Source organism: Sycon ciliatum, chromosome 6 (assembly GCF_964019385.1).
Source record: "Sycon ciliatum chromosome 6, ocSycCili1.1, whole genome shotgun sequence".
NCBI classification, from domain to species: Eukaryota; Metazoa; Porifera; class Calcarea; order Leucosolenida; family Sycettidae; genus Sycon; species Sycon ciliatum.
In genome coordinates this window covers 22,430,684-22,455,683 of record NC_088648.1, presented here as the reverse complement: position 1 = coordinate 22,455,683, position 25,000 = coordinate 22,430,684, and the positions used below count along the sequence as shown (strand labels likewise).

At 47.4% G+C, this 25,000-nt stretch overlaps 1 protein-coding gene across 1 annotated transcript in view; it reads right to left on the bottom strand.

Moving 5' to 3' along the window:
• LOC135819710 (uncharacterized) overlaps nucleotides 1-25,000 on the bottom strand; it is a gene marked incomplete in the record, with an annotated part of 30,727 nt that overhangs the window by 3,566 nt on the left and 2,161 nt on the right. Inside the window, 17 exon segments of the mRNA XM_065332965.1 lie at nucleotides 648-824; nucleotides 9,187-9,301; nucleotides 10,905-11,033; nucleotides 11,347-11,459; nucleotides 12,847-12,907; nucleotides 13,208-13,270; nucleotides 18,192-18,254; nucleotides 18,926-19,066; nucleotides 19,362-19,750; nucleotides 20,475-20,560; nucleotides 20,890-21,001; nucleotides 21,301-21,346; nucleotides 21,955-22,035; nucleotides 22,254-22,360; nucleotides 22,669-22,780; nucleotides 23,434-23,531; nucleotides 23,996-24,053. Coding sequence (XP_065189037.1) covers nucleotides 648-824; nucleotides 9,187-9,301; nucleotides 10,905-11,033; nucleotides 11,347-11,459; nucleotides 12,847-12,907; nucleotides 13,208-13,270; nucleotides 18,192-18,254; nucleotides 18,926-19,066; nucleotides 19,362-19,750; nucleotides 20,475-20,560; nucleotides 20,890-21,001; nucleotides 21,301-21,346; nucleotides 21,955-22,035; nucleotides 22,254-22,360; nucleotides 22,669-22,780; nucleotides 23,434-23,531; nucleotides 23,996-24,053 — 1,951 coding nt within the window.

Here is a 25,000-nt window from a genome sequence, read left to right as displayed (position 1 = left end):
ATGTGTGTTTGTCTATCTCTTTAAAAAAAACTGTCAAATCCTATATATATATAGGATTTTTTGAAAAATTACCAATAATCTTGACCATGCTTCTGCCCGGGATACGTTGTGTGCCTAAATTGTATTGTAACGTGTTAGGACAGTATCAGTAGGCTCTCTTCAGAAGCTTTCAAGAGTGCCAGTATTATCACTTGACTTACAGGGCCGTTTTAGAGAGGACGAGTCAGTTTTTTGTCGGATCCTATAATTATGTATATAGGATTTGAGTGTTCTCCATTATCCAGAGTGTTGTAATGGATGCAGATGATGATAGAATGCTTAGTATGCTGAATAAGTACACAGATACCATGCATAGATGTCTGTGATTGATTGGGGAGCACTGCCACAGGTTGGCATATCTAGTGCTTTGAACTGGGTACTACAGCGGAAGCTTCACCCCGAACATTGGCCGAGTGGCTTGACATTTTGATTATCCCTACGAAAGTGTATGGAAAACAGTTCCAAACACCTCATGAAACCCATTCCATCAATTTGCATAGATAGTTAAGCGAAATCCTTTAGCCTGAAACCAAATCCTATATATAGGATTTGCTGGTGACAGTTTAAGAGATATGTCTCTCTGTCTTTCTGTCTCTCTTCACACTCACCATCCACAGCAAGGGCAACACTGGTCTCTCTGTCTACCGATAGTCCCGTCGCTTCCACGCAAGCACGAGCCATTGACTGCAGTTCTGCCAAATTAGGCGAGGCTATCGTCACTGACCCATACACATCAGTACCGTAGATTTTGGCTGCCTTGGCCGTGCAAGTAGGCTCAAACCACACTGGAGAATACAGATACATATGCACACGTACACACGCACACGCACACACACACACGCATACACGCACGCACAGACACGCACACACAGACACGCACACAGACACGCACACACACACACGCGCACACACACACACGCACACACACACACACACACACACATGCACACACACACACACACACACACACACACACACACACACACACACACACATGCACACACACACACACACACACACACACACACACACACACACACACACACAATACAATAATTACAATATTGCCCATCCGAAGATGATGGCAGGTCCTGAAAGGACCGACAGTGTTTCAGTCACGCGGCACAGAACTTCGAGTGGCGAGTGAGGTCCTGGCGACGGCGAAAATCTCGGCCGCAGTGGCACCTGAAATCTCGAGACATAGGTTTAGGCGGCTGGATGGTGTTGCAGGCCAGTCTCCACGCACGACGGTCCTCGGCTGGGCTGTACCAGTCATTGATGTGGCGTTCCTCTAGGTCAATCACGATGTTGTCACGCCAATGCTTGCGTGGCCCGTGGCGAGGGCGCGTCTTCTGGAGCTCACCAAACAATACGCACTTCGGTATTCTGTCGTCCGACATGCCCCAACCAGCGAAGACGGCGCGTCCTCAGCATCTCCACCACTGATCGCAAACCAGCCCGCTCCGACATCACATACCTCGGTAGCTGTATTACTAATGATGGCCAGTTGTCGGTTGAGGTTTCTTCCCGTCTTGCCAAGGCCTCCCGGTCTTTTGGTGCCTTGCGTTCTGCTGTCTTCGGAAACCGCCACATCTCTGTGCGTACCAAGGCTCATGTTTACTCTGCAGTCGTCCTCTCAACGTTACTTTATGGCTGTGAGTCATGGGCTGTCAAGGCAACCGACACCCGCCGTCTGTCAGTGTTCCACACACACACACACATTACAAGGATTCGGGGGGGGGGGGGGGGGGGCAATCACCTGAAGCAGGTGTTCAATAGTGTGCGCAAAGCGACGGGAATCAACATCCCAGAGAGTGCTACGTTGGACCGAGTGATGACTGCATCTGCTTGCTCAACGCAGCTCACTCAAGATGAGGTAGCGGCAGTGGTGACACACCAGATGTCGCACTCTCAGGAGACAGCGCTGCAAAGCATTATCGGTTAGACTCTATTCTGAGGGCGCGCCGTGGCGCGCCATTAATTTTGATCTTACCCTATAAAGCCTGATGATATTGCATTATGCGTCACAATTGCTAACTCTCTCTCCCTGTCTATAGTGATAGCAAAAGAAGATGTCTTGGTCAACATCCCAACAATATATTGAAAGGTGGTACCTATTTTCTTGTACTAAAGATGAATTAACCGTTCGCTTACTCACCGATCTGGGCACAGCCTACGAGCTAAGACCCGTGCTGCTTCACCCGGATCGGGTCGACTTAACTCCCATGGAGATTGCGGAGTATCTGTGCAGGGTTTCTTTTATGGTGTTGATTAGCGGTGAGAAACACCAGCGTCTCCCAAAGATCATCGTTGACGGCGTAGAGGACTATGGATCCTCATCATGGCGGGATACAGGCAGACTGCTGCGATGCTGGGACGATGGGCGTAGATCGATGTTTAACCTCTCCAAGGCTGAAGGTGCCCTCGACAACGTCGAGGAGACGTTCCAAGATGCGGAGAAGATTGAAGCCGAGGAATTCATCAGGTTAATAAAAGATCTGAACGAGAGGGACATCTTTCGACAAGACCGTGATATGAACAAGTTTACAACGAAAGCTGTTCGGCTGTCGGTCCTCGCGACGAGGATTACCCGCATTGTTGTACGTGTTGGTACAATTGATATTGACGAGCAAGGTCATCACACTAAGATGCCCGAAGTCGTGTGTGACAGTATAGAAAGCCGGAAGCGGAAGGCAGTTGACAGCATTGTCCGTGACGAAGAAGATCTGGGTGAATCGCTCGTCACGATCCAGGCATCTGCGTCAGCCCCTGTAATCGAAGTTTCGAGAAAGCGCTCGTGGGTCGTACCGTCTGTAGATATCTTTCATGACTAAACTCTCTCTCTCTCTCTCTCTCTCTCTCTCTCTCTCTCTCTCTCTCTCTCTCTCTCTCTCTCTCTCTCTCTCTCTCTCTCTCTCTCTCTCTCTCTCTCTCTCTCTCTCTCTCTCTCTCTCTCTTTGTGTGTGTGTGTGTGTGTCTCGATGTCGGAAAATGATCCGAAAAAATGAAATTACAAGTCAAAATACTGCAAAACTATGAGTTCTGATTAACCCTTTATTGGCCGATTAAAATACAAACAAGCCCACGCAATCGCCAAACCTGTACCTAAATTGGACGTAACTTTAGTTTGCATTGGACAAATTCCACGATCTTGGGCATCCTGGAAAGGCCTTGGCGAGAGGAGCGCAATGAGCGCACACTCGACTCCATGGGATGCACTGGCCCAGCGCTGCAAGCCAGGGAAGGCCCACCAGCGCTGGGCCCACGCTCGAGATCTATCTCTATCCACCATTTCATTCCTGTTGCTCGTATCAAACTCAACATTTTTCGAAGAGACCCCCGGGAACCTGCTTTTGAAGTTGAACCGGTGTAGTCTTGTCATAAGGTGACGTAAGCAGGGAAAATCCCGGCCGTTGACCCACGCATCGCGCTCTGAGCGCAAATTTCCCGGGACCAACAATACGAGTGCTATAACTCAAGAACCGCTCTTTGTATCGCTTTGAAAATTGTTCGAGGCGACAGCTGAGAGTTTTCTCTTCGACCTACATATTTCGATCTCTCTGAAAGACGGAGATTTGACCAAGTTACGATAATTTCAAAATGACTACCCCATCGAACATCGGTGTTCGATCAATGTATAGGCCAGCCAATAAAGGGTTAATATAAAATTGGAAAAAGTGAGATAACATTGACATTAGAAATAGTAATATTTTAGACATCGGAATGCAATATTATGATGTAGGGCAGGACATAACACCCACCCCTAAAAATCAAAATTAATGATACATGCAGAATTCCAAATCATGACACCATATTACCTTATTGTTTAGGGTAGAGCATAACGCCCCAATACATATTTTCAATAATACCCCTTTTTTTTTGAGGTCAGGGCACCCTGACACATATTTTTATCCGCAAAAAAACCGGGCCAAAAATAATTTTCCCCGCAAAAATGGGGTACTATTAGTACCCCATTTTTCAATAATACCCCTTTTTTGGGACCCGGGCGCCCCCTGTGCCAGAACCCGCTCGTTACTTACTACTGAAGTGTATCGGGGGATGCATGCAGGGCGCGCGATAGTGCGGGTTCGAATCCCAGGTTGATTTATAACATCCCAATGCTTTTTTTGTCTAGGTCATCAAGGCAAAAAAGCATAGCGTAGGGCCCTGAGCTTCCAAGCTCTCCCGTTAGAAGAGAATAACAACGCTTAGGGAGCATCTCATAAGTTCGCATTTTTTCTCTAAACGTTACGCATTCCGAAAGGGAGGTAGGGGGGTAGCGCCCTTTTCGGATAGAAAAATGACAGTTCGCACATTTTCTGGATGTAACAATACAGTGCTGTGCATGTGCTAGACCGCTTCAGACAGCAGGGTACCGGGTGTGTTTTAGGTGTAGATCTAACCCTTGCACTACTGCAGGCTACTCAGAGGTGTCAAATGACACACCAGCCTGATCAAACCGTGTACCTGGCCAGCTTTTACAGTACAGTCGTTGTGGAGGAACTCTGTTTCTGTGCGCGTACATGTCATTGATTGAGCTAAGTATTAAATTAAACTATTAAAGTAATACTAACTAACTTGTACTCAGTAGTTGCGGCACTACTGTAGTCTGCATGCCATTCACTTCGACACTAGCAAAACATTCATGTCCATGTACATGATTGTACATACCATGGCATGGACATGTGCAGTACAGTAGATGTACACTGAAAATGTGCGATAAGACTTTCAAATAGTGGGGGGAGGTAGGGGGGTAAAGTCTATTCGAATGCGTTACGTTTACAAAAAAAGTGCGAACTTATGAGATGCTCCCTTATCTGTTTATAATCTTTCCCCTAACCCTCATAACATCTTTTCCTTATATGTACTGTAGAAGTAAAGTATTTCTTACACATATATGCAATACAATGCAATTAAGAAGCATTATTACAGCAAAATTGCCTTTTTCCAGCAATAACACCAATGAATCTTCATAACCCATAATATATTGGCAATACAACTTGCTTAGGGCCTGGTCAGACTGCGGCAAATTTTGGTTGCCTGACGAAAACAGAACAGCGTCCAGAATTTGAATCGCGATCACACTACACATGTGGGGAGAGTGAAAATTCAAACTTCATTTCGAGCGTCAAGTGGTAATCTCCACGAACGACGTCAAATTCCTTCACCTTGGGGATCGCCAAGACGCCAACACCTTCAGTGCAATCCTTGCAACCATCCTTATGAGTTTTGTTGTTGTCCGTGGCCAATTAGCTCCTCGATATCGAGATGAAAAAATCAGTGATTATCAGCGTCAATGGCGTATCAGCGTCAAATCCTGTTTGGAGCGGAAAAGCATGGTCCGTTCTTGCTTTTTTTTTTGGAGCGTCAACTCTCGCTTTTGCCGCTCTGGCGGCAAGTTACTATGGAGATTCGGATTATAATCCCAGGATTATTTCGATTTTGCCGCAGTCTGACCAGGCCCTTACTTGAAGTACTACCCCATAATGGGTGTGTATATGAAAAATAAAGACATGCCAAAATATTATGGCAGGAAAGTAGCAAATTATGGCAGGAAGGTGGGATCTTATTTTTCACTTATCCACTAGTAAGTTTGATTTTTTTAGAAAATTTTAGATATAAGGGGTCTGCCGGTACATTTTTCTGATATGCCAACCCCAAATAATTTCTACCAACCCCAGAAAATTTCTACCAATTGTCACCTTACACCATCAGATTATGGCGAGTCCTAACCCTAACCCTAACCCTAACCTTGCCGTACGTTCCGGTGTGAGCGCCTCATATCACATTGGGATCTATTAATTTCTCTTTACAATCACTTTGCCGCATTCAGCTGAAGCAAGCACATGTAGGCTATACACTCTCACAGCTGGCTCAGCAGCCGCACAATTATACACCCATGAAATAAAACCAAAGCATTGCACATAAGATGTTTTTTTGTTGAAATATTACTACTCTTTTTCAGAACTACAATGAGGGCGCGTTTGGTTGGTGCGAACTAGAACAGGATTCACCAGAACAGCGCGTTTGGTTGGGACTGCACCTGTTCACATGTTCTGCTTGCTCCGGCCTCGAGGCCGGAGCAGACCGAGCAGTTTCACTTTTTCACAGTGAAACCTGGCGGGAACATCGATTTTGGTCATTTTGGTCCCAAATGATCACGTGCATACGCTTTTGGGTTTGACTTGTCGTACCGTACACAGTGACCATGGTGACCCATACACATTTTGAAGAATGCACCAAGTTTGGCATATTTTTCACAAAAATATGCTCTGTTTCTGGAGTACCGTTTGGTTGGCATGAGGCTGCTCCGTGTGCACCAGCTGTTCGATCCTGTTCTAGATCGTACCAACCAAACGCACCCTTAGTAATGTCATTATTATTATTATGACATATCGACGGCCTTTCCACCATCAAAGCGTACGTGATTCAGAGCTACGGACATTTCAAAATTTCAGGCAGTGCCCGGTCCCGGTGGGCCTGCATGCGCCTTGCTCGTGTGTAGTCAGCGTAGTCCAGCCACCACACCAGCAATTGGTCATCATACGCACTACTACATAGTCACCACACTACTACATAGTCACCACACTACTACATAGTCACCACACTACTACATAGTCACCACACTACTACATAGTCACCACACTACTACATAGTCACCACACCACTACATAGTCACCACACTACTACATAGTCACCACACTACTACATAGTCACCACACTACTACATAGTCACCACACTACTACATAGTCACCACACTACTACATAGTCACCACACTACTACATAGTCACCACACTACTACATAGTCACCACACTACTACATAGTCACCACACTACTACATAGTCACCACACTACTACATAGTCACCACACTACTACATAGTCACCACACCACTACATAGTCACCACACTACTACATAGTCACCACACTACTACATAGTCACCACACTACTACATAGTCACCACACTACTACATAGTCACCACACTACTACATAGTCACCACACTACTACATAGTCACCACACCACTACATAGTCACCACACTACTACATAGTCACCACACTACTACATAGTCACCACACTACTACATAGTCACCACACTACTACATAGTCACCACACTACTACATAGTCGCCACACTACTACATAGTCACCACACTACTACATAGTCACCACACTACTACATAGTCACCACACTACTACATAGTCACCACACTACTACATAGTCACCACACTACTACATAGTCACCACACTACTACATAGTCACCACACTACTACATAGTCACCACACCACTACATAGTCACCACACCACTACATAGTCACCACACCACTACATAGTCACCACACTACTACATAGTCACCACACTACTACATAGTCACCACACTACTACATAGTCACCACACTACTACATAGTCACCACACCACTACATAGTCACCACACCACTACATAGTCACCAGACTCACCACACCACTACATAGTCACCACACTAGTCACCACACTACTACATAGTCGCCACACTACTACATAGTCGCCACACTACTACATAGTCACCACACTACTACATAGTAACCACACTACTACATAGTCACCACACTACTACATAGTCACCACACTACTACATAGTCACCACACTACTACATAGTCACCACACCACTACATAGTCACCACACCACTACATAGTCACCACACCACTACATAGTCACCACACCACTACATAGTCACCACACCACTACATAGTCACCACACCACTACATAGTCACCACACCACTACATAGTCACCACACTACTACATAGTCACCACACTACTACATAGTCACCACACTACTACATAGTCACCACACTACTACATAGTCACCACACTACTACATAGTCACCACACTACTACATAGTCACCACACTACTACATAGTCACCACACTACTACATAGTCACCACACCACTACATAGTCACCACACCACTACATAGTCACCACACCACTACATAGTCACCACACCACTACATAGTCACCACACCACTACATAGTCACCACACCACTACATAGTCACCACACCACTACATAGTCACCACACCACTACATAGTCACCGTCGCCACACTACTACATAGTCGCCACACTACTACATAGTCGCCACACTACTACATAGTCGCCACACTACTACATAGTCGCCACACTACTACATAGTCGCCACACTACTACATAGTCGCCACACTACTACATAGTCACCACACTACTACATAGTCGCCACACTACTACATAGTCGCCACACTACTACATAGTCACCACACTACTACATAGTCACCACACTACTACATAGTCACCACACTACTACATAGTCACCACACTACTACATAGTCACCACACTACTACATAGTCACCACACTACTACATAGTCACCACACTACTACATAGTCACCACACTACTACATAGTCACCACACTACTACATAGTCACCACACTACTACATAGTCACCACACTACTACATAGTCACCACACTACTACATAGTCACCACACTACTACATAGTCACCACACTACTACATAGTCACCACACTACTACATAGTCACCACACTACTACATAGTCACCACACTACTACATAGTCACCACACTACTACATAGTCACCACACTACTACATAGTCACCACACTACTACATAGTCACCACACTACTACATAGTCACCACACTACTACATAGTCACCACACTACTACATAGTCACCACACTACTACATAGTCACCACACTACTACATAGTCACCACACTACTACATAGTCACCACACTACTACATAGTCACCACACTACTACATAGTCACCACACTACTACATAGTCACCACACTACTACATAGTCACCACACTACACAAGTGCTCTGGCACATACTGTAAAACGGGAAAGTTTAACGACGGAAAAGTTTTAACGTTTTGGTAATTTCGGCATGATAACGTGCAGAAAGTTTAACGATGGCTACCTGACCACCCATCTGCATATGCGCATCTTTACACAGACATCTCAAACCGGGTTCGCGATAACGTTTCTTCAAATAATTTAAAACGCTAGACTTTGCAACTCGTTGGACTTTCCGGTTTTACAGAAGTCACCATACAACAGATGTGCAAGCTATGCCCGTGGCCATTATGATGTCTTACCGGGAACATTGGCTGCTCTGCACTTGGTGAGCACACACGCTATGGCTTCCTCCGTCATGTTCGAGTCAATCACAACTATCGGAGCCGTGCTGATTTGCTGATCAAACCTTGCCAACTGCAGTCACAACAACAACAACAACAACAACAACAACAACAACAACAACAACAACAACAACAGCAACAACAACAACAGCAACAACAACAGCAGCAGCAGCAGCAGCAGCAGCAACAGCAGCAGCAGCAACACACGGCGTTGCCAAAATGAAACTCGGCCTCGTGAGTTGGTTGGCGCAATGTAGCCCTAGCTTGTGCTGTGAACTTTGATCAGGCTATGCACTGGCGCAAGGTGCACACTCACTTTCTACTCATTTTTAAAACATTTACTTCAGTGGTGTTAGGAATATCCCCAAGGCCAGAGCACATCTAGCAGGTTTCCACAGAGGTATGTGCATGGCATCATTGCAAATGCTTTGGATGGAGTGGCAAAATCCATACACAACGTGTTGACAAATGGCATGATCACACAAATTACTATACAACACAGACATACAGAACTAAATATTGCGACAGAGCTTTCGGCCATATTTTCAATTCATTGCATTCCCAACTCATCACAACCACGCGCTCTTCAGCCGAACCATACAGACACCAGCAAGGACACTTCCGTTGAGAGATAATATTGCTCCGCGCCTCTAGACAGCTGTTTCGCTCCCTGTCGTAGCTCATCAGTAGAGGATGATAATGATGATAATGGAGGAATGATCATTCTTATACACCAGAAATGGCGCAAGTGCGCACTTTCCACATATATCAATGGCATATGCAAGCTGCTAAAATGGTAAAGTGTGAGAACAGCGATAAATAATCATAGTACGCGCTCATTGGTGGAGAAACACACCACACAAGCGACGAAAATCTTACTCGGAATACTGATGCCAATGGAAAGTACATGTATGTTGTTTATTATTTTGATGTTGCAATGTCCATGTATGCAGGCGAGGCGAGACTCACCGCCGAGATCCCCCAACGCGACAGGCTCGGTTGCCGTTCAGGATTCACACCGACCTGTCCGCCCGTCAACAGGATCGACAGCGGGAGGCCCCACTGATGCCAATGTCGATGCACACCAGGAAACTTGTAGTCGTGAGTGTGATACTAACAGGTCTAGTAGCAACCACTGACAAACGAGAGGCCAGCTGGGGCATTCACTCCAGTCAGGGATGCTTGGTCGACGCTTCGTATCAGCAGCTCAGCTCAGTTTGATCAAAGATGTTGCAGATGTGTCTTGCTTCTCTCCTTCCTTCTTCACCGACTCGTCTTGTCATCTCTCCTTCTTTCTTCACCGACTCTTCGTGTCCACTCTGCTCTGCCACTAACGGCGCATTAAAACTTCAGAACTAAATATTGCGACAGAGCTTTCGGCCATATTTAAAAAAAAGAAGTGTCCTTGCTGGTGTCTGTATGGTTCGGCTGAAGAGCGCGTGGTTGTGATGAATTGGGAATGCAACACAGACATACGGTCATATTTAGGCTGTTCCTGGAAGAAGATATTCGCACAGCTTTCAAGTACATGTAAGAACAGCCACCTGGGTATCCCCCATGCACCAGCAGTTCCCCAGCGATCTCTGTCTCTGTCTGTCTGTCTCTCTCAGACAAGCAGCACATCAGCTGCTTCCCAGCAGTGCATAATGTCGCACACAGTACTCAGTAGCACCTACCCAGCTGGGTGAAATTCTCTGCATGACGTCAAAGCTGCCAATACCCGTGAACAAGTCACCATTCTGCTGCAGCACGGCCATGTACGTTGCAGTGGAGTGCTGTGCACACGGACGTATTCCAACCGTTGACTGTGCACACACACGTGCACACACATACACACGTGCACACACATACACACACAAACAAACACACACACACACATGCATACACACACACGTGTGCACACACACAACACACACACAACACACACACACACACACACAATGAGCAGACAATAGAAGAGCATCAAAATGCCGGTAACCATCATCGCAGAAAAAATGAAAACATGCAAAGCATTTTATAAAAGTTGTGATGTAGCATTAAAGGGATTTTTTTACATCACAATACCACAGGACAGAAACGGTCACGGTAAATCAAAGTAGAGAAGAGAGGTGTACATACCCATCTGTTGTCCTCCACAAATGAGTCGATGTGTTGCAGCAGGCTGGCGGAAGACTCGTCAGCACCTACCGCCGAGATGAACAGCGGTGTCTGACCGCAACGACACATTGCCTCTAGACAGAACAACACGGGCAAAACCACACCCGCCCACACCCACGTACGTGAACACACACACACACACGCACATGCGCACGCACACAAACACCCACACCCACCCACCCACACATGCACATACACACACGCACACACTTCGAAACCGACGCTTCCCGTGACACTACGCAGGCTGGTTGCGCGCAGCCCTCGCTGCAACCCACACGCCCCCAGTACAACGCCCTTTCAGTCCGCTTTTTCGGTCATAAACGGTCGACTTGTAAGCGGTAAATTACAGTACGTGTTACGTCAGCCACACTATATACAGTAATACATGTCAAGGCGACCACTCGGTTAAGGCGACCCCCTGTCCCAGAAGACCACTGTAACCAGGACCAAGGGATGCTATTTCCAGTCAAATGACCCTGGATAAGGAGACCACCTGGCAGCAGAGACCACATTTTTGAAGGTCCCTTGAGCGGTCCCCTCAGACAGGTTTTACTGTAGGACGACAGGGGAGGCATAGCATACAGGGAGACAACACAGGGGAGGCATAGCATACAGGGAAACAACACAGGTAACTCTAACACTAAACAATGCGGGGGGGGGGGGGGGTGTCCCCGGATAGCCCGTATCAGTCGCTCCTTGGGGTAGGGGCGATCTATGCATGCTCACACATGGTACTGCAGGACTAGGTTGTATTTGAGGTGACGAGGCTGTGATCGCGAGCCCCATGGATCAAGTAGACTTTCCAAACCCGGGGTCGGAACGTACATTGTTTCAGGTACTCAGGTACTTATGACCAGCGCTTTGGCCGAGTGGTTGTGGGCTTGCCTGCTAATCACAAGGTCCCGAGTTCGAGACCCGCGCTGGGAGCAGGGAGCGTGTACTGTGCTAGCAAATGCGGTGATGCATGCGTGAACCACTTTACATGCAGTGAACTGCGCCGACACCCACGGTCAACTGGGTACTCACTACTCGGAGTGAGGGTAACATGGATGCAGCTAACGAGGTTAGCCCCCTTGTCGGGCATTGGTTGTGAGACTTACCATCTCACCCTCGCCGTTAGGCGCTGCATCTGCCACCCTGGTATCACAGGCATGGTGGTGGCCTGGCACATGCGAAACTTCCTAAGCTGGTTGTGTTTCTCAACGCAATTGTATAGCCGGTGGTAACGCGGACGTGCAAACTTTACTTTACTTTTACTCAGGTACTTTCGTCTCGTGTCGTCTCTCATTACGTGGCGACCACCGCCTGACGTGCACTTTGGTCGGCCTCGATAGCGTTGAGCCCATGCTTGCTATGATGCCCCTACATACAGACTCGTCAATTTACACGCACGCACGCCCACGCCCGCCCGCACGCACGCACACACACACACACACACACACACAAAGACTAATAACTCACCATACACATTGCGACCAACTCCACCAAAGCAGGTGGAGACCTGACAGTTGTTCGTCAAGCGCTGCACAGAATTATACATGTGAACACACACCCACCCACGTGAATACACACATGAACACACACCACACACACATGAACACACACCACACACACGTGAACACGTGAACACGTGAACACACACACACACACACACACACACACACACACACACACACACACACACACACACTGTACTATACTGTACTTGCTTACTGCCAAAATTGGTCCCATACAGAAATCATGTACGGGCGGGCTTGTTATGTCTAACCATGAAAAAGTATCCACTGTGAGCCCCCCCCCCTACACATACTGCAGTACTTACCAGTTTGATGTCAGAGTCAGTGGGTCGTGCCACTACATCAACGACAGCAGCACCAACAACAACCTAGTCGAGAGAGAGAGAGAGAGAGAGAGAGAGAGACAGAGAGAGAGAGAGAGAGAGAGAGAGAGAGAGAGAGAGAGAGAGAGAGAGAGAGAGAGAGAGAGAGAGAGAGAGAGAGAGAGAGAGAGAGAGAGAGAGAGAATCCATATTAACGAATCTCCAGTAAAACAACACATACATCCGTTTTCATCAAAGAACATACACTTTAGCCTTAACTTCCCCTTTAACTTAAACACCAAAATCCAGAACAAGACTACTTGTAACTATCATGATGTTCTTATCATCTATCCACCAACAACATAAACATTTCGACACATGCCTGTCTAGAGAAACACTTGCCATTCGAATGATTCCATATTCAAACATTTAAATACCAGCACTTTCCTGTAACAGGGCGAGGGGATAGATAAGCCCATTGCGCAATGACTTAATTTGTATCGTCAATACCCCACACAGCAGCCACCTGGGCATGGCTGTGTGTGGGGTGTTGAACAGTGCATTGCTGATCCCAGTGTACTCACATAACACCCCACACAGCCACCTGGACATGGCTGTGTGGGGTGTTGAACAGTGCATTGCTGATCCCAGTGTACTCACATGCATTACTCATACCTTCCGTATTAGGCAATGCACAATGGGCTAATTCAAAAAGAAGGTACTTCAGGGTTGGTTAGCAACACACGTAAGCCCTCTTGACAATCACCAAAAATGTAATGTTACTACACAACGGCTTTTGTTGACGTCACTTCTGTCATTTCATTGTATCGTATTACTCTTCAGACATCAATCCTGAATGGCATAAGCGAAAGTGGCACCCCCGCCACCTACGCGGACATGCTTTTAATAATAATATAATAATACACAACTGCAAAACGGCAAAAAGAATTACGGACCTGTGCTACACGAGCACGTATCCGGCACTGTGTTAGTTGAGGCTCTTCGCTTTGGAAGGAGAGGAAGAAGTTTTTCCGTTTGCTGTGATAAACAATGTAAACATGCATAGTACTACCTGTATCTCGTATCTTTTTGAGACTACTATACTAGTACCATACTACTACTATACTAACACTGTGGTATTTGCAGGATAGCCTTGGTCACTTCCTGTAACCTGTGCTGATGCGTACATCGTACAAGGAGGAAGCCACAGTTTTTTTATTTTTTTATTCCCGTAGCTATGCAAAAGAAGTTACTTCAGTAACGTCTGGCACTAGCCAGGGTCCACACAGCGTTAATTCCGTGCGTGTTTGTGCCGTCGGCATACCTGGCGCTATCCCGTACCTGTCCCGTACCGTACCATCAAAGACAGCTGGCCACAATATTCAACTAGGGCTTTCAAATGCAAGATCATAACGTGAAGCAACTTGGAAGAATGAGTATGTATGCGAAGTGTATTGGGGGAATGCATGCAGGGCGATAGTGCGGGTTCGAATCCTAGGTTACTGTAAGACATGTATATATAACGAGGAAGCAAATCTAACGTTTTAACGGATGACATTTCTCCGTTATAATAAGATCCGTTGAGGCCGTACTGCTTCATATATGCTGTGTGTGGATATGGCAGAATACTGCAAGATCGTTAACATATCTTCTCGTTAACCTATGAATTTTGGACAATTGTTAAATTTGCGACTCGTTATAATAACATGTCTTACAGTATGTCTTGAAAAAAATAGGAGAAATGAAAAATTTATAACATCCCTATGCTTTTTTTGCCTGGGTAATCAAGGTGGCAGACGGTGTTGTATTACCCTCGAATGACAAAAAGAAAGTTTATTTCTTTCGCTCAGGGCCCTACGCTATGCTTTTTTGCCTAGCTCATCATGCATGTTAATCGAACAGATGGAAACTTTTTGCAATACAATGATGTAGCCGATCAGTTCGTTGTGGTATGGTTGGGCATTGTAGCCGTCATGGTCGACGTAAAACACTATGGTCAATCAATGAAAAAAAATTCCATCAGTTCTAATAACATGCACGATGAGCTAGGCAAAAAAAGCATAGCGTAGGGCCCTGAGCTTCCAAGCTCTCTCGTATAGTGCTTACTCCGCAAGGCTCTATTTTTTTTCTTCTTCTTTTCTTGTAGTGAGTTGGAAAGTGTGGAAGGGGTTTGTTTGCTGTGAGTCTGTGACAACATGCCTCGCACGTGCTGTATCGAAGGTTGTTAAAAATCACGGCTTTACGTGAAACTCAGGTTGAGTTTTCAGATTTTCCCCGGGACAGAACAATGATTTCGCTTACCACCTAAAGCTGTGTTCACAACCAGTGTGTGCACGCGTGAAACCACGCGTTCGTGCACATTTTTGCTGGCTTTTTGGGCGTACAGCGTACAAAAGCAAGCGTACCCGAGCAGGGGCGTCGGACACGGTACGGTCACTACGGTATTGACCGCACCACTTTCTGCCCCAGTTACCCCGTGAATCAATAAAATACACTGATCTGGACTCTAAATTCCCAAGATTTTCGCCTCCGCCATCCCTCCCCCACAAGTAAACTGTACTTCAGATGACTGACCGTACCACACTAAAATACCTTCCGACGCCCCTGCCGAGGGATCCAATCTGTCGGATTTTTCAGCGCGTATTGACTAGCGTATGTGCGTACTGACCAGTGGCCTGGCCTCTTGGAAGCTCGCTTCTTGGGCACAGCATATGCGTGATATCGCCTTCATTTCACTTTCTCATTTCGTTTCACCATGGAGGCAGATGATATGTTGTCGTTCCTGATCGTTATTCGGGTATTTCTGTGGAGACGGAGAGGGCATGAGCAGCTTAGCTGCTTTCATACCGGTCAGTCTGGGTTCATCCAATTTTCCAGCAATCGGGTGGTGAAGATGTTGGCGAGTATTCAACCCTGCTCAAAAAGATCAAAGGATACGAGAGGAAGTTCCGTCGATACACAAGAATGTCCTCCGCATCCTTCAATGTTCTATTGGGAAAGGTCTCGCCGTTTATCAGGGAACGGAAGCGACCCGGTGGTACCCTGCACCACCACATCACCACGAAGGAGAGGCTGGTCATAACGTTGCGCTATTAAGCTACTGGTTCTTCTCTTGTGGCGCTATCGTTCACTTTCCGACATGGCACTTCCACCATCCATGGAAGAGTGAAAGAAGTGTCTGCTGCTATTTGGTTAGCTCTGTCTAAAGAGTACGATTCTGCCCCATCATCAGCAGAGCAGTGGAGTGATATAAGCGTTGGTTTCCGGGATCGGTGGAACCTGCCCCATTGCCTGGGAGCGATTGATGGGAAACACGTGAATATGCAGAAGCCGGCCAACTCTGGTTCGATGTTTTACAATTACGATTACGTCAAAATGGGACATTTTCATGTCTGTTGTCGGCAGGAAGAGATCAGTTGTCGGCGGGTCGTGATATGCCTCCAAAATCAGCAGGCTACTGACATGTCGGCAGGTGTGGCAACACAGTCTCTCTGTCTCTGTCTCTCTCACTCTCTCTCTCTCTCTCTCTCTCTCTCTCTCTCTCTCTCTCTCTCTCTCTCTCTCTCTCTCTCTCTCTCTCTCTCTCTCTCTCTCTCTCTCTCTCTCTCTCTCTCTCTCTCTCTCTCTCTCTCTCTCTCTCTCTCTCTTCCATAATGTAGTCGTTTCGTTCATCTTTGTCTCCGTCTCTTCGTCTCCCATAATAAATGTCGTTCCACCTACCCGTGCCCGTTGTGTCTGGGAGCAAGATCCCTTTTTCGTTACTCAACACTTCATCTTACAAGAGTAGATGGAAATAGCTCTGTTTACTTTGTTGTTCGTACAGCTATCAAACTTTGAACTGCAGGTCACATCATCTCCTATGCGTGACGAGGATTGTGAGGAGATATCGTTGAATAGTTCTATTTGGGAGCCAAGTGTGTTGGATGGTGATAGTGAATCCGAGCTTCTGCCTGAAATGGAAGCAGGTTCACAAGAAAGGTTCATTGTGTGCGAATCCAGGCTGGATGAACTATTACGGGACGATCGATGCCCGGAATGTGCTGGCTGTATCTCCAGACGCACCAAAACCACATGTGGTCCAATGCTCACAGTCACCCTCACGTGTTGCAATGGTCACACCTCTACCTGGGAATCCCAAACAAGGACCAGTATTAAAGATGCCATTGGGAAATCTTCTCATTGCGACTGCCATTCTTCAGTGTGGGGCGACATTTGAACGTTTTAATTGTTTGTTTTTTGGCTAAATTCCTCAACCTGCAGTTCATTTCTGTCTGCATCAACCTTTTACAGGATCCAAAGGAAATTCGTTTGGCCTGTAATAAACACGAAATGGCAGAAGCACCAACATGAGGCAATGACTGAACGAGAGGGACAGCATCTACATATATCGGGCGATGGCAGATGTGATTCCCCCGGGTTCAGTGCTAAATATTGCACCTATACTGCGTTGTGCCAAGTCACGAGCCAAATACTTCACTTTGAAGTAGTCCATGTTGCCAGGGCAGACGGCAAGTGTACTCAAATGGAAAAGCTGGGATTGAAGAAAACGTTAGAATTCTTCAAAACTTCCAAGTCCACAGAAAAATAAATTCTTTCTCTTTGGCCTAAACTTCTGTGTTGTCCGGCTGGTCATTGCAGTCATTGTCCTGGGGCCAATGTAAAACCCCTACATTGGTGACCCTGATGTGATGCGTCGTTGCAGTCCTTCCATCATGAAGCACTAACGTTCACACAAGAAGACGCCGAAATGTGACCATCCTTTACCCCCAGTCCCGTTGCTCTTATCAGGGTGCTCCCGGAAGAATGCCGGTCTTGGGCCATTGCTACCAGAACTGTACCCCCCCCCCTCCTGCCCCGGCCCCATTCTCCCCCCCCCCCCCCCCCCGGCCTGCCCGCATCCCCACCCCGCCCATCCCTCAACAGCACCATTGGTCGGACGGTCAGAGACAGAAGAGAATAACTTCCACGTGTGCATGTGAGCACTTACCGGACACGGGACTGAGAAGGAAAGACGGTAGTCGTCACATCGCTCGCTGAAGTGTTTGTCATCCTGTACATCAACACACAATACGGCCATTTTTCATCATGTACAGTAAAACCTGTGACTAGCGACCACTGTGACTAGCGACCAGCCTGCTACTACAGACCACTTCGCCAGGCACGGACGGTCTCACATTCATAATGGTTGTGTGGTGCAAACCTCTTAACTAAGGACCACCTGCCACTAAAGACCGCTTTCTCCGGCCCCAAGGGGTGGTCGTTGGTCACAGATTTTACTGTAGTCTTGTCAGCATGCCCCTACGGCATAGTTCTTTGAAAGTGCAATGTTAACTCAAATCTGTTCCCTGAATTCTAGTGCCAATCTAGGTGCACCGAATGGGTACTAATCAATTTTAAAAGTGTCAAAAGGTCTCTTACTATAGTATGCAGTATGCACCCACGGTATAGTTCTCGGAAAATTCAATGTAAAACTCCCTGGATTCTAATACCTAGTTAGAACCACCGACGGGTATTATCATTAGGTATATGATTAAGTTTCAAGATTAAACGCCAATGGAAAATGATGAACAGTGGAGAGGATGCACGTGAACAATATAAAAAATAATGATACCGAGGTTTAGCCAGGAAAATTCAGCGTCTGAGTGCGCACTCCAGCGAAAGTCGAACTCAGTGACGAGATTCCCATCTTGGATAGTAAAAGAAGGGATGGAGTGGGCTTACCAGTAATTGCTGATCAGCATCCGCGTCAGTAGAGGCGTTGGCCGCAGGGTGTCGGAGAGTTGCTGACGTATGATAGTGTCTTGCTGGCTGATTAGGTGGGAGAGAAGTCCCCGTGTTGTGAGGAGCTTGACGATAGTGTCGCTACCCAATCACACACAAGAAAGGGAAGAAATAAATATTAGAAACACCAGTGATGCCAGCTACCACCGTGAATTCTCGCTCGTAAGACGCTTTGGAATGGTTCAAAGAGGATGCGATTTCCATTTTCACCGGCTCAAAGGAGCATACCATCATAGTGCCACCCGTCTGACAAAATGTCTCCTTTTTTGTGAGCTACACACATACACACCCAACCTCCCACCCACCCACCCACCCACACGCACCAGCACCCACGTGCACATAACCGTAACAACACACACCCAGAGCCTGAACTCACCGGCACAAGTTCCTCAAACTCCGCCGTGATCTCTTGATCGATAGACGAAGCCGTGCCACCGGCATAGTTAGATGTAAACTCGGCCGGCAGCGGAGCGTTGCCAAACGACACTGCTTCGCCATCAATGCCACGTTGGCTGAAGAGACCAGGGACACTCGGTGCTTGAGAACCAAACGTCATGTGCTCCGCAGAGCCGGCTGGCGATGCTGAAGACGGTGCTGGGAAGGTGTACGATTTTGCTGTCCCTGCAACTGGATGTCTTCGGGAAGCAGCACCACCGCTGGGAGCTGTGCTGCCACCGCCACAGGTGCTACCAGTGGCCCGCAGTCTACTGAGCTCCACGGCAATCAGGCTGCCCGTGCTGGCGTTGTTCTTGATCAATTCAATGTCTAGACGACGCGGTGTAGGGCAAGTTAAGGAAGGGTACACCCATGACAACTGCGAATACAGCTAACTACTATGCAGGTTGCCAGGAGAAACAAGTAACAGTACAATGGACCTTATGCCATTTGTACAGATCCACGAAATCCCGTAGAATCCCGTAGACCCGGTAGGGTGTTGAATGCGCAGGACCCTATTGTGTTTTCTGCTATTTCCACTAAGAAATGGGGCCTGAAGGCATTTCATACGAAAACCTTTTTCTGACAAAGATCTAGCTAGTCATTAGTTCTAACCAAAGTGAAGAAGCTGGAAAGCGATTGCTGGCCATTGAATTAAGACGCTAAAAAAGTCAAATGCGCATGCATAGCACACAATGAGCACCCTACCGGGTCTACAGGATTCTACGGGATTTCGTGGATCTGTACAAATGGCATAAGGTCCATTAAAACAAGAAATAGAACAAGGTTCAGGCTCTTTACAAGCAACATTACGAAATGTCTACTACTGCTTTCATTAACAACGCTATGAATAAAGCACTTTCCAGGAGCAGATTGGTCTGTGCTCGCAACACAAACTACAATCGGCGCAAAATGTTCCCGATTTACAATACGTTGTAGGACTTTTTATACATTTTGACTCTCCACCCAAGACTGTAAGTAGCCCAAAGCACCCAAGCTGAAACAATTCCCATTTACAAAAGCACGTTCAAGCAATGACGTCATCGGAGGATACTGGCAGCAAGGGACTTCCCCGTCGACAGTTCATTGACACGCCGCAGCACAAACGGTGTGACATCACGACCAGCAACGTTAGAGTCCCTGACCCAGACAAGAAGAAAGAGGGGGAGAGAGGGAGAGAGAGAGAGAGAGAGAGAGAGAGAGAGAGACAGAGAGAGAGAGAGAGAGAGAGAGAGACACACACACACACACACACACACACACACACACGCACACGCACGCACGCACGCACGCACGCACACACACACAAAGACAAAGGATAACGGAAGGACGAAAGACACGTCCAAAGGCTAGCCAAGATGCTAGCAAGGTCTACATATGACAACAGACTCAAGCCAGACCATAGCAACGCTTAAACGAAGACAACAACAAGGCAGGGGTTGGTATTCAGAGTAAAACCAGGTGCTCACTTTGCCTCTTGTAGTGCTTGCTGTATAGCACTGTCCACTGCCTTGCCATCCTCACTGGGTATGGGAACACCTATGACTATGCCGCTCTCCAAGCCAAGGGACAGACTAGAGTCTGCAAGGAGCACAGTAAACGACACAAACCAGGAAAAAAGAAGTGGGGGAATAGTAAAAAAAGTATAGCAAAGAGGACGGTGCACATGCACAAGTGCACATGGAACACACGCACATGGAACGCACACACATGACGCACACACACATGCACATAAACTCACGCACATGCACACGTACACGCACGCAGCCCCCTCCCCCCTCCTCACACATGTACACACACACACACGGATACAGAACCACGTTGCCTGCTGAAGGGGGTGGATGTTAGTGTCACAAAAAACCCAATTTGGAGTCTCTTACCGATGATTTGGGCACAGGCTTCCGCTGAGGACACTGTGTGACTTGCCTTGGAATAGAAGAGAGAGAGAGGGAGAGAGAGAGAGAGAGAGAGAGAGAGAGAGAGAGAGAGAGAGAGAGAGAGAGAGAGAGAGAGAGAGAGAGAGAGTTAGTCACACGCACATATGCACAAACACACGCGCGTGTGTGCGCGCACAAGCACGCACGCATGCACGTACTGAGCTGGTCAATGCACAAGGACCCGATCACTCTAGAAAAAAGGATGATTTTCTGCCTTGACCCTATGCATGGGCTCACCACAGTAAGTGCACTATGAGAACGAGAAGACAAAGAATCGACAGCGTCGGAGTAGTAAATAGCTATTCTGGGATCATTGTAGTGAGCAACAGTTCAACAAAGACAATCCATGCTATCACATGGGTTGCCAGTCACACCGGAGGTGATTCGAACAGCACCAGCATCCTTGCTTGCAGAAGACCTAGTCAGAGTTAGCTTTCCTTCGACAGGCATTTAAAACCAAAACTGAAACCTATAATTGGCAGGCACAAGAACAGATCAAACAGTAAAACTGGTCAATCAATGAGCTAGCTAGCTCTGCTAGCATGCGCAGAGTGAACATATTGCACAATGCAGCGCTATTACAGCATCAGTGATTACCGCGAATCCACTGTCGGGTGCGAAAAATGCCGGGAAGTTCTTCTGTTGTCCTAGTGTGATAGTTGGTACTCCCTGGGTTTCCTGTTCACACACAGGACGACAGTGGCGGTTCAGCAATGGTGAGTAAAGACAAGGAGGAAAGGCCACCAATGAGAACAGAGAATGGAAAAATCATTGAGAGAGAGAGAGGGGGAGAGAGAGAGAGAGAGAGAGAGAGAGAGAGAGAGAGAGAGAGAGAGAGAGAGAGAGAGAGAGAGAGAGAGAGAGAGAGAGAGACTCCATTGTATACATGAACATACCAGATACTCCAGAGTTCGTCCTATGTCCAGTATAGACTTGCATCCAGCGCACACCACAGCCACAGGTGTCCTGCCTAACTCTGTTAGGTCAGCACTTACATCAAGGCCTGACGTACGGACAGACAGACAAACACACACACACACACACATGTACACAGACAGGATAAAAGTGACTGGACCATTGCACAGACGGACGGAAGTGATCCCGAATGAGTTGACGTTTCGACCATACCGGTCTTCTTCAGAAAAAATCAAAGGTGTCTGCCTCCCACACAGACTGACAGACAGACACACAGACAGACAGACAGACAGATAGACAGACACACACAGACAGATAGACAGACACACACAGACAGACACACACACACACAGACACACAGACACGCACATTATCAAGGCATCAAGTCGTCCTTACTGTTCTCGCCGTCACGATGCACGCCGCCAATACCGCCGGTGACAAACACGTGAATGCCGGCCCAGTGCGCAGCCATCATGGTGGCTGATACCGTCGTGCCACCAACCACTTTCTGCACAAATACAACACCAGCACACAATGGAAACACACACAACTGTCTATTAGCCGAGCTCCAACGGCGAATACCACGCGCAGGCTCCCCAGAAAAGCAGGAGCACCAGATAGCATGCATGGATCCATTTCACTACCCTGGCAAACTGGCACAGCGGCCTGAAGGCAAGAACCACCACCACCATCAGCAAAGCAGCACTTGATCCCTCTCACAGTTCAGGCAGACACAAAGTTGGTAGAGCGGAGCGCGAGTACCTAAACTGGGATTTGTTATGATGGACCGGAGGTGCAGCTTTTACTCCTGTAACATGGTAAGTGACGTTTTTAGTCACTTTTAAAAGTTTTTTTAGTCACTTTTTTTAATCACTTACCCTGTTACAAGACTAAAAGGTGCGCAAGCTCCACTGCAGTCACTTCAAAACACGGAAAACCCAACATCATTACCGAAGCAACAAGGTGTCTTTGCTCCGAACTTCTATTTTCTCAGTGTTTCTCCTCAATCCTGATGATGATGGCTCCTGGCCGGAAATTTGAACGAGAGAATAGAAATTTGCGGCAAAGAGACCACTTGCTTTGTTGACGGTGTACGGTTTTCAGCGTAAGTGACTGGTGAGATATGGATGCATAGCAAGGTGTCCACGGGGATAATTTTACCTCTGCAAGCGCAAAAGCCAGGTCACGGCGCGACACCTTGCGTGCAGAACCTTCGCGAGACGCACCGGCAAGCAGCTTCAGCTCCTGGGCAGTGAGACCTGGAGAAGAAAACATAACGATGCACCACATCTTATGGCATTCCCGGCCAATGAACTGGAGACATGCATACCGGTAGTGAAACAGGGGAGAAGGGGGGGGGGGGTAATAGAAATGCAGGAGGGGCAGTGGCATTAGGCCTACAGACAGCGGAGCGGGGGGGTGTTGTTGGCACACAGACCCCACAGAGCACTAGGTATTGTACACAGCTAGTTCATAGTGACTGCAGTGGCTGCACCACCACCACACAGACAAACCAAAACCATGTACACAGTACACTAGAACTATGTTCAGTCTACCGAACAGAGCAACCACCTCTGCAAACACCACACTGTACGTTGCAGTATCTATACGAATCTGGACTTTGCTGGCACGTCATCATGCGGACAATCAAGCCTTTGCTGAATCGAAGCAATATACAGATTCTGTCAGGATCATCACGCAACCAAACCAAGCAACAACTAACCAACAACAACTTGTCCATCCAGCAGACCAACAGTGGCGGGAACAGAGCCATCAGCACGTACACGTCCTCTACCATATGTGCTACACTGTAACAGAGTGCGGACAACAGCAGCGGCAGCAGTGAACACACACAAATCAGACGAAGAGCATACATCTCTTCATTTCCCTCTCACAGGTACAGTCTATGCTAGAATAAGCTCCACAAATCGCCCAGGGTTAACGCCGCCGTGTTGAAGGTTTCAAAAATCTCAAAAAGAGTGTTGGGCCGCCCGTAGCAGTGATAAGTGGATAGTAATTTGTCGGGAATTCTTGGCACGGACCGGACAATAATCGTTTCCTACCCAGGCACACAGACATCGTCCATGCTGAAGCGAGAGGGAGGGAGAGAGAGAGGGAGAGAGAGAGAGAGAGAGAGAGAGAGAGAGAGAGAGAGAGAGAGAGAGAGAGAGAGAGAGAGAGAGAGAGAGAGAGAGAGAAAGAGAGAGAGAGAGAGAGAGAGAGAAAGAGAGAGAGAGAGAGAGAGAGAGAGAGGAGAGAGAGAGAGAGAGAGAGAGAGAGAGAGAGAGAGAGCGAGAAGAGAGAGAGAGAGAGAGAGAGAGAGAGAGAGAGAGCGAGAGAGAGCGAGAGAGAGAGAGAGAGAGAAGAGAGAGAGAGAGAGCGAGAGAGAGAGAGAGAGCGAGAGAGAGAGAGAGAGAGAGAGAGAGAGAGAGAGAGAGAGAGAGAGAGAGAGAGAGAGAGAGAGAGAGAGAGAGAGAGAGAGAGAGCGAGAGAGAGAGAGAGAGAGAGAGAGAGAGAGAGAGAGAGAGAGAGAGAGAGAGAGAGAGAGAGAGAGAGAGAGAGAGAGAGAGAGAGAGAGAGAGAGAGAGAGAGAGAGAGAGAGAGAGAGAGAGAGAGAGAGAGAGAGAGAGAGAGAGAGACATGGGCACACATACACATACACATGCACACACGGCTAATGGATAGCATTCCTTTCTGAAGTACCAGTACTTACTCAACATTGTGTGGC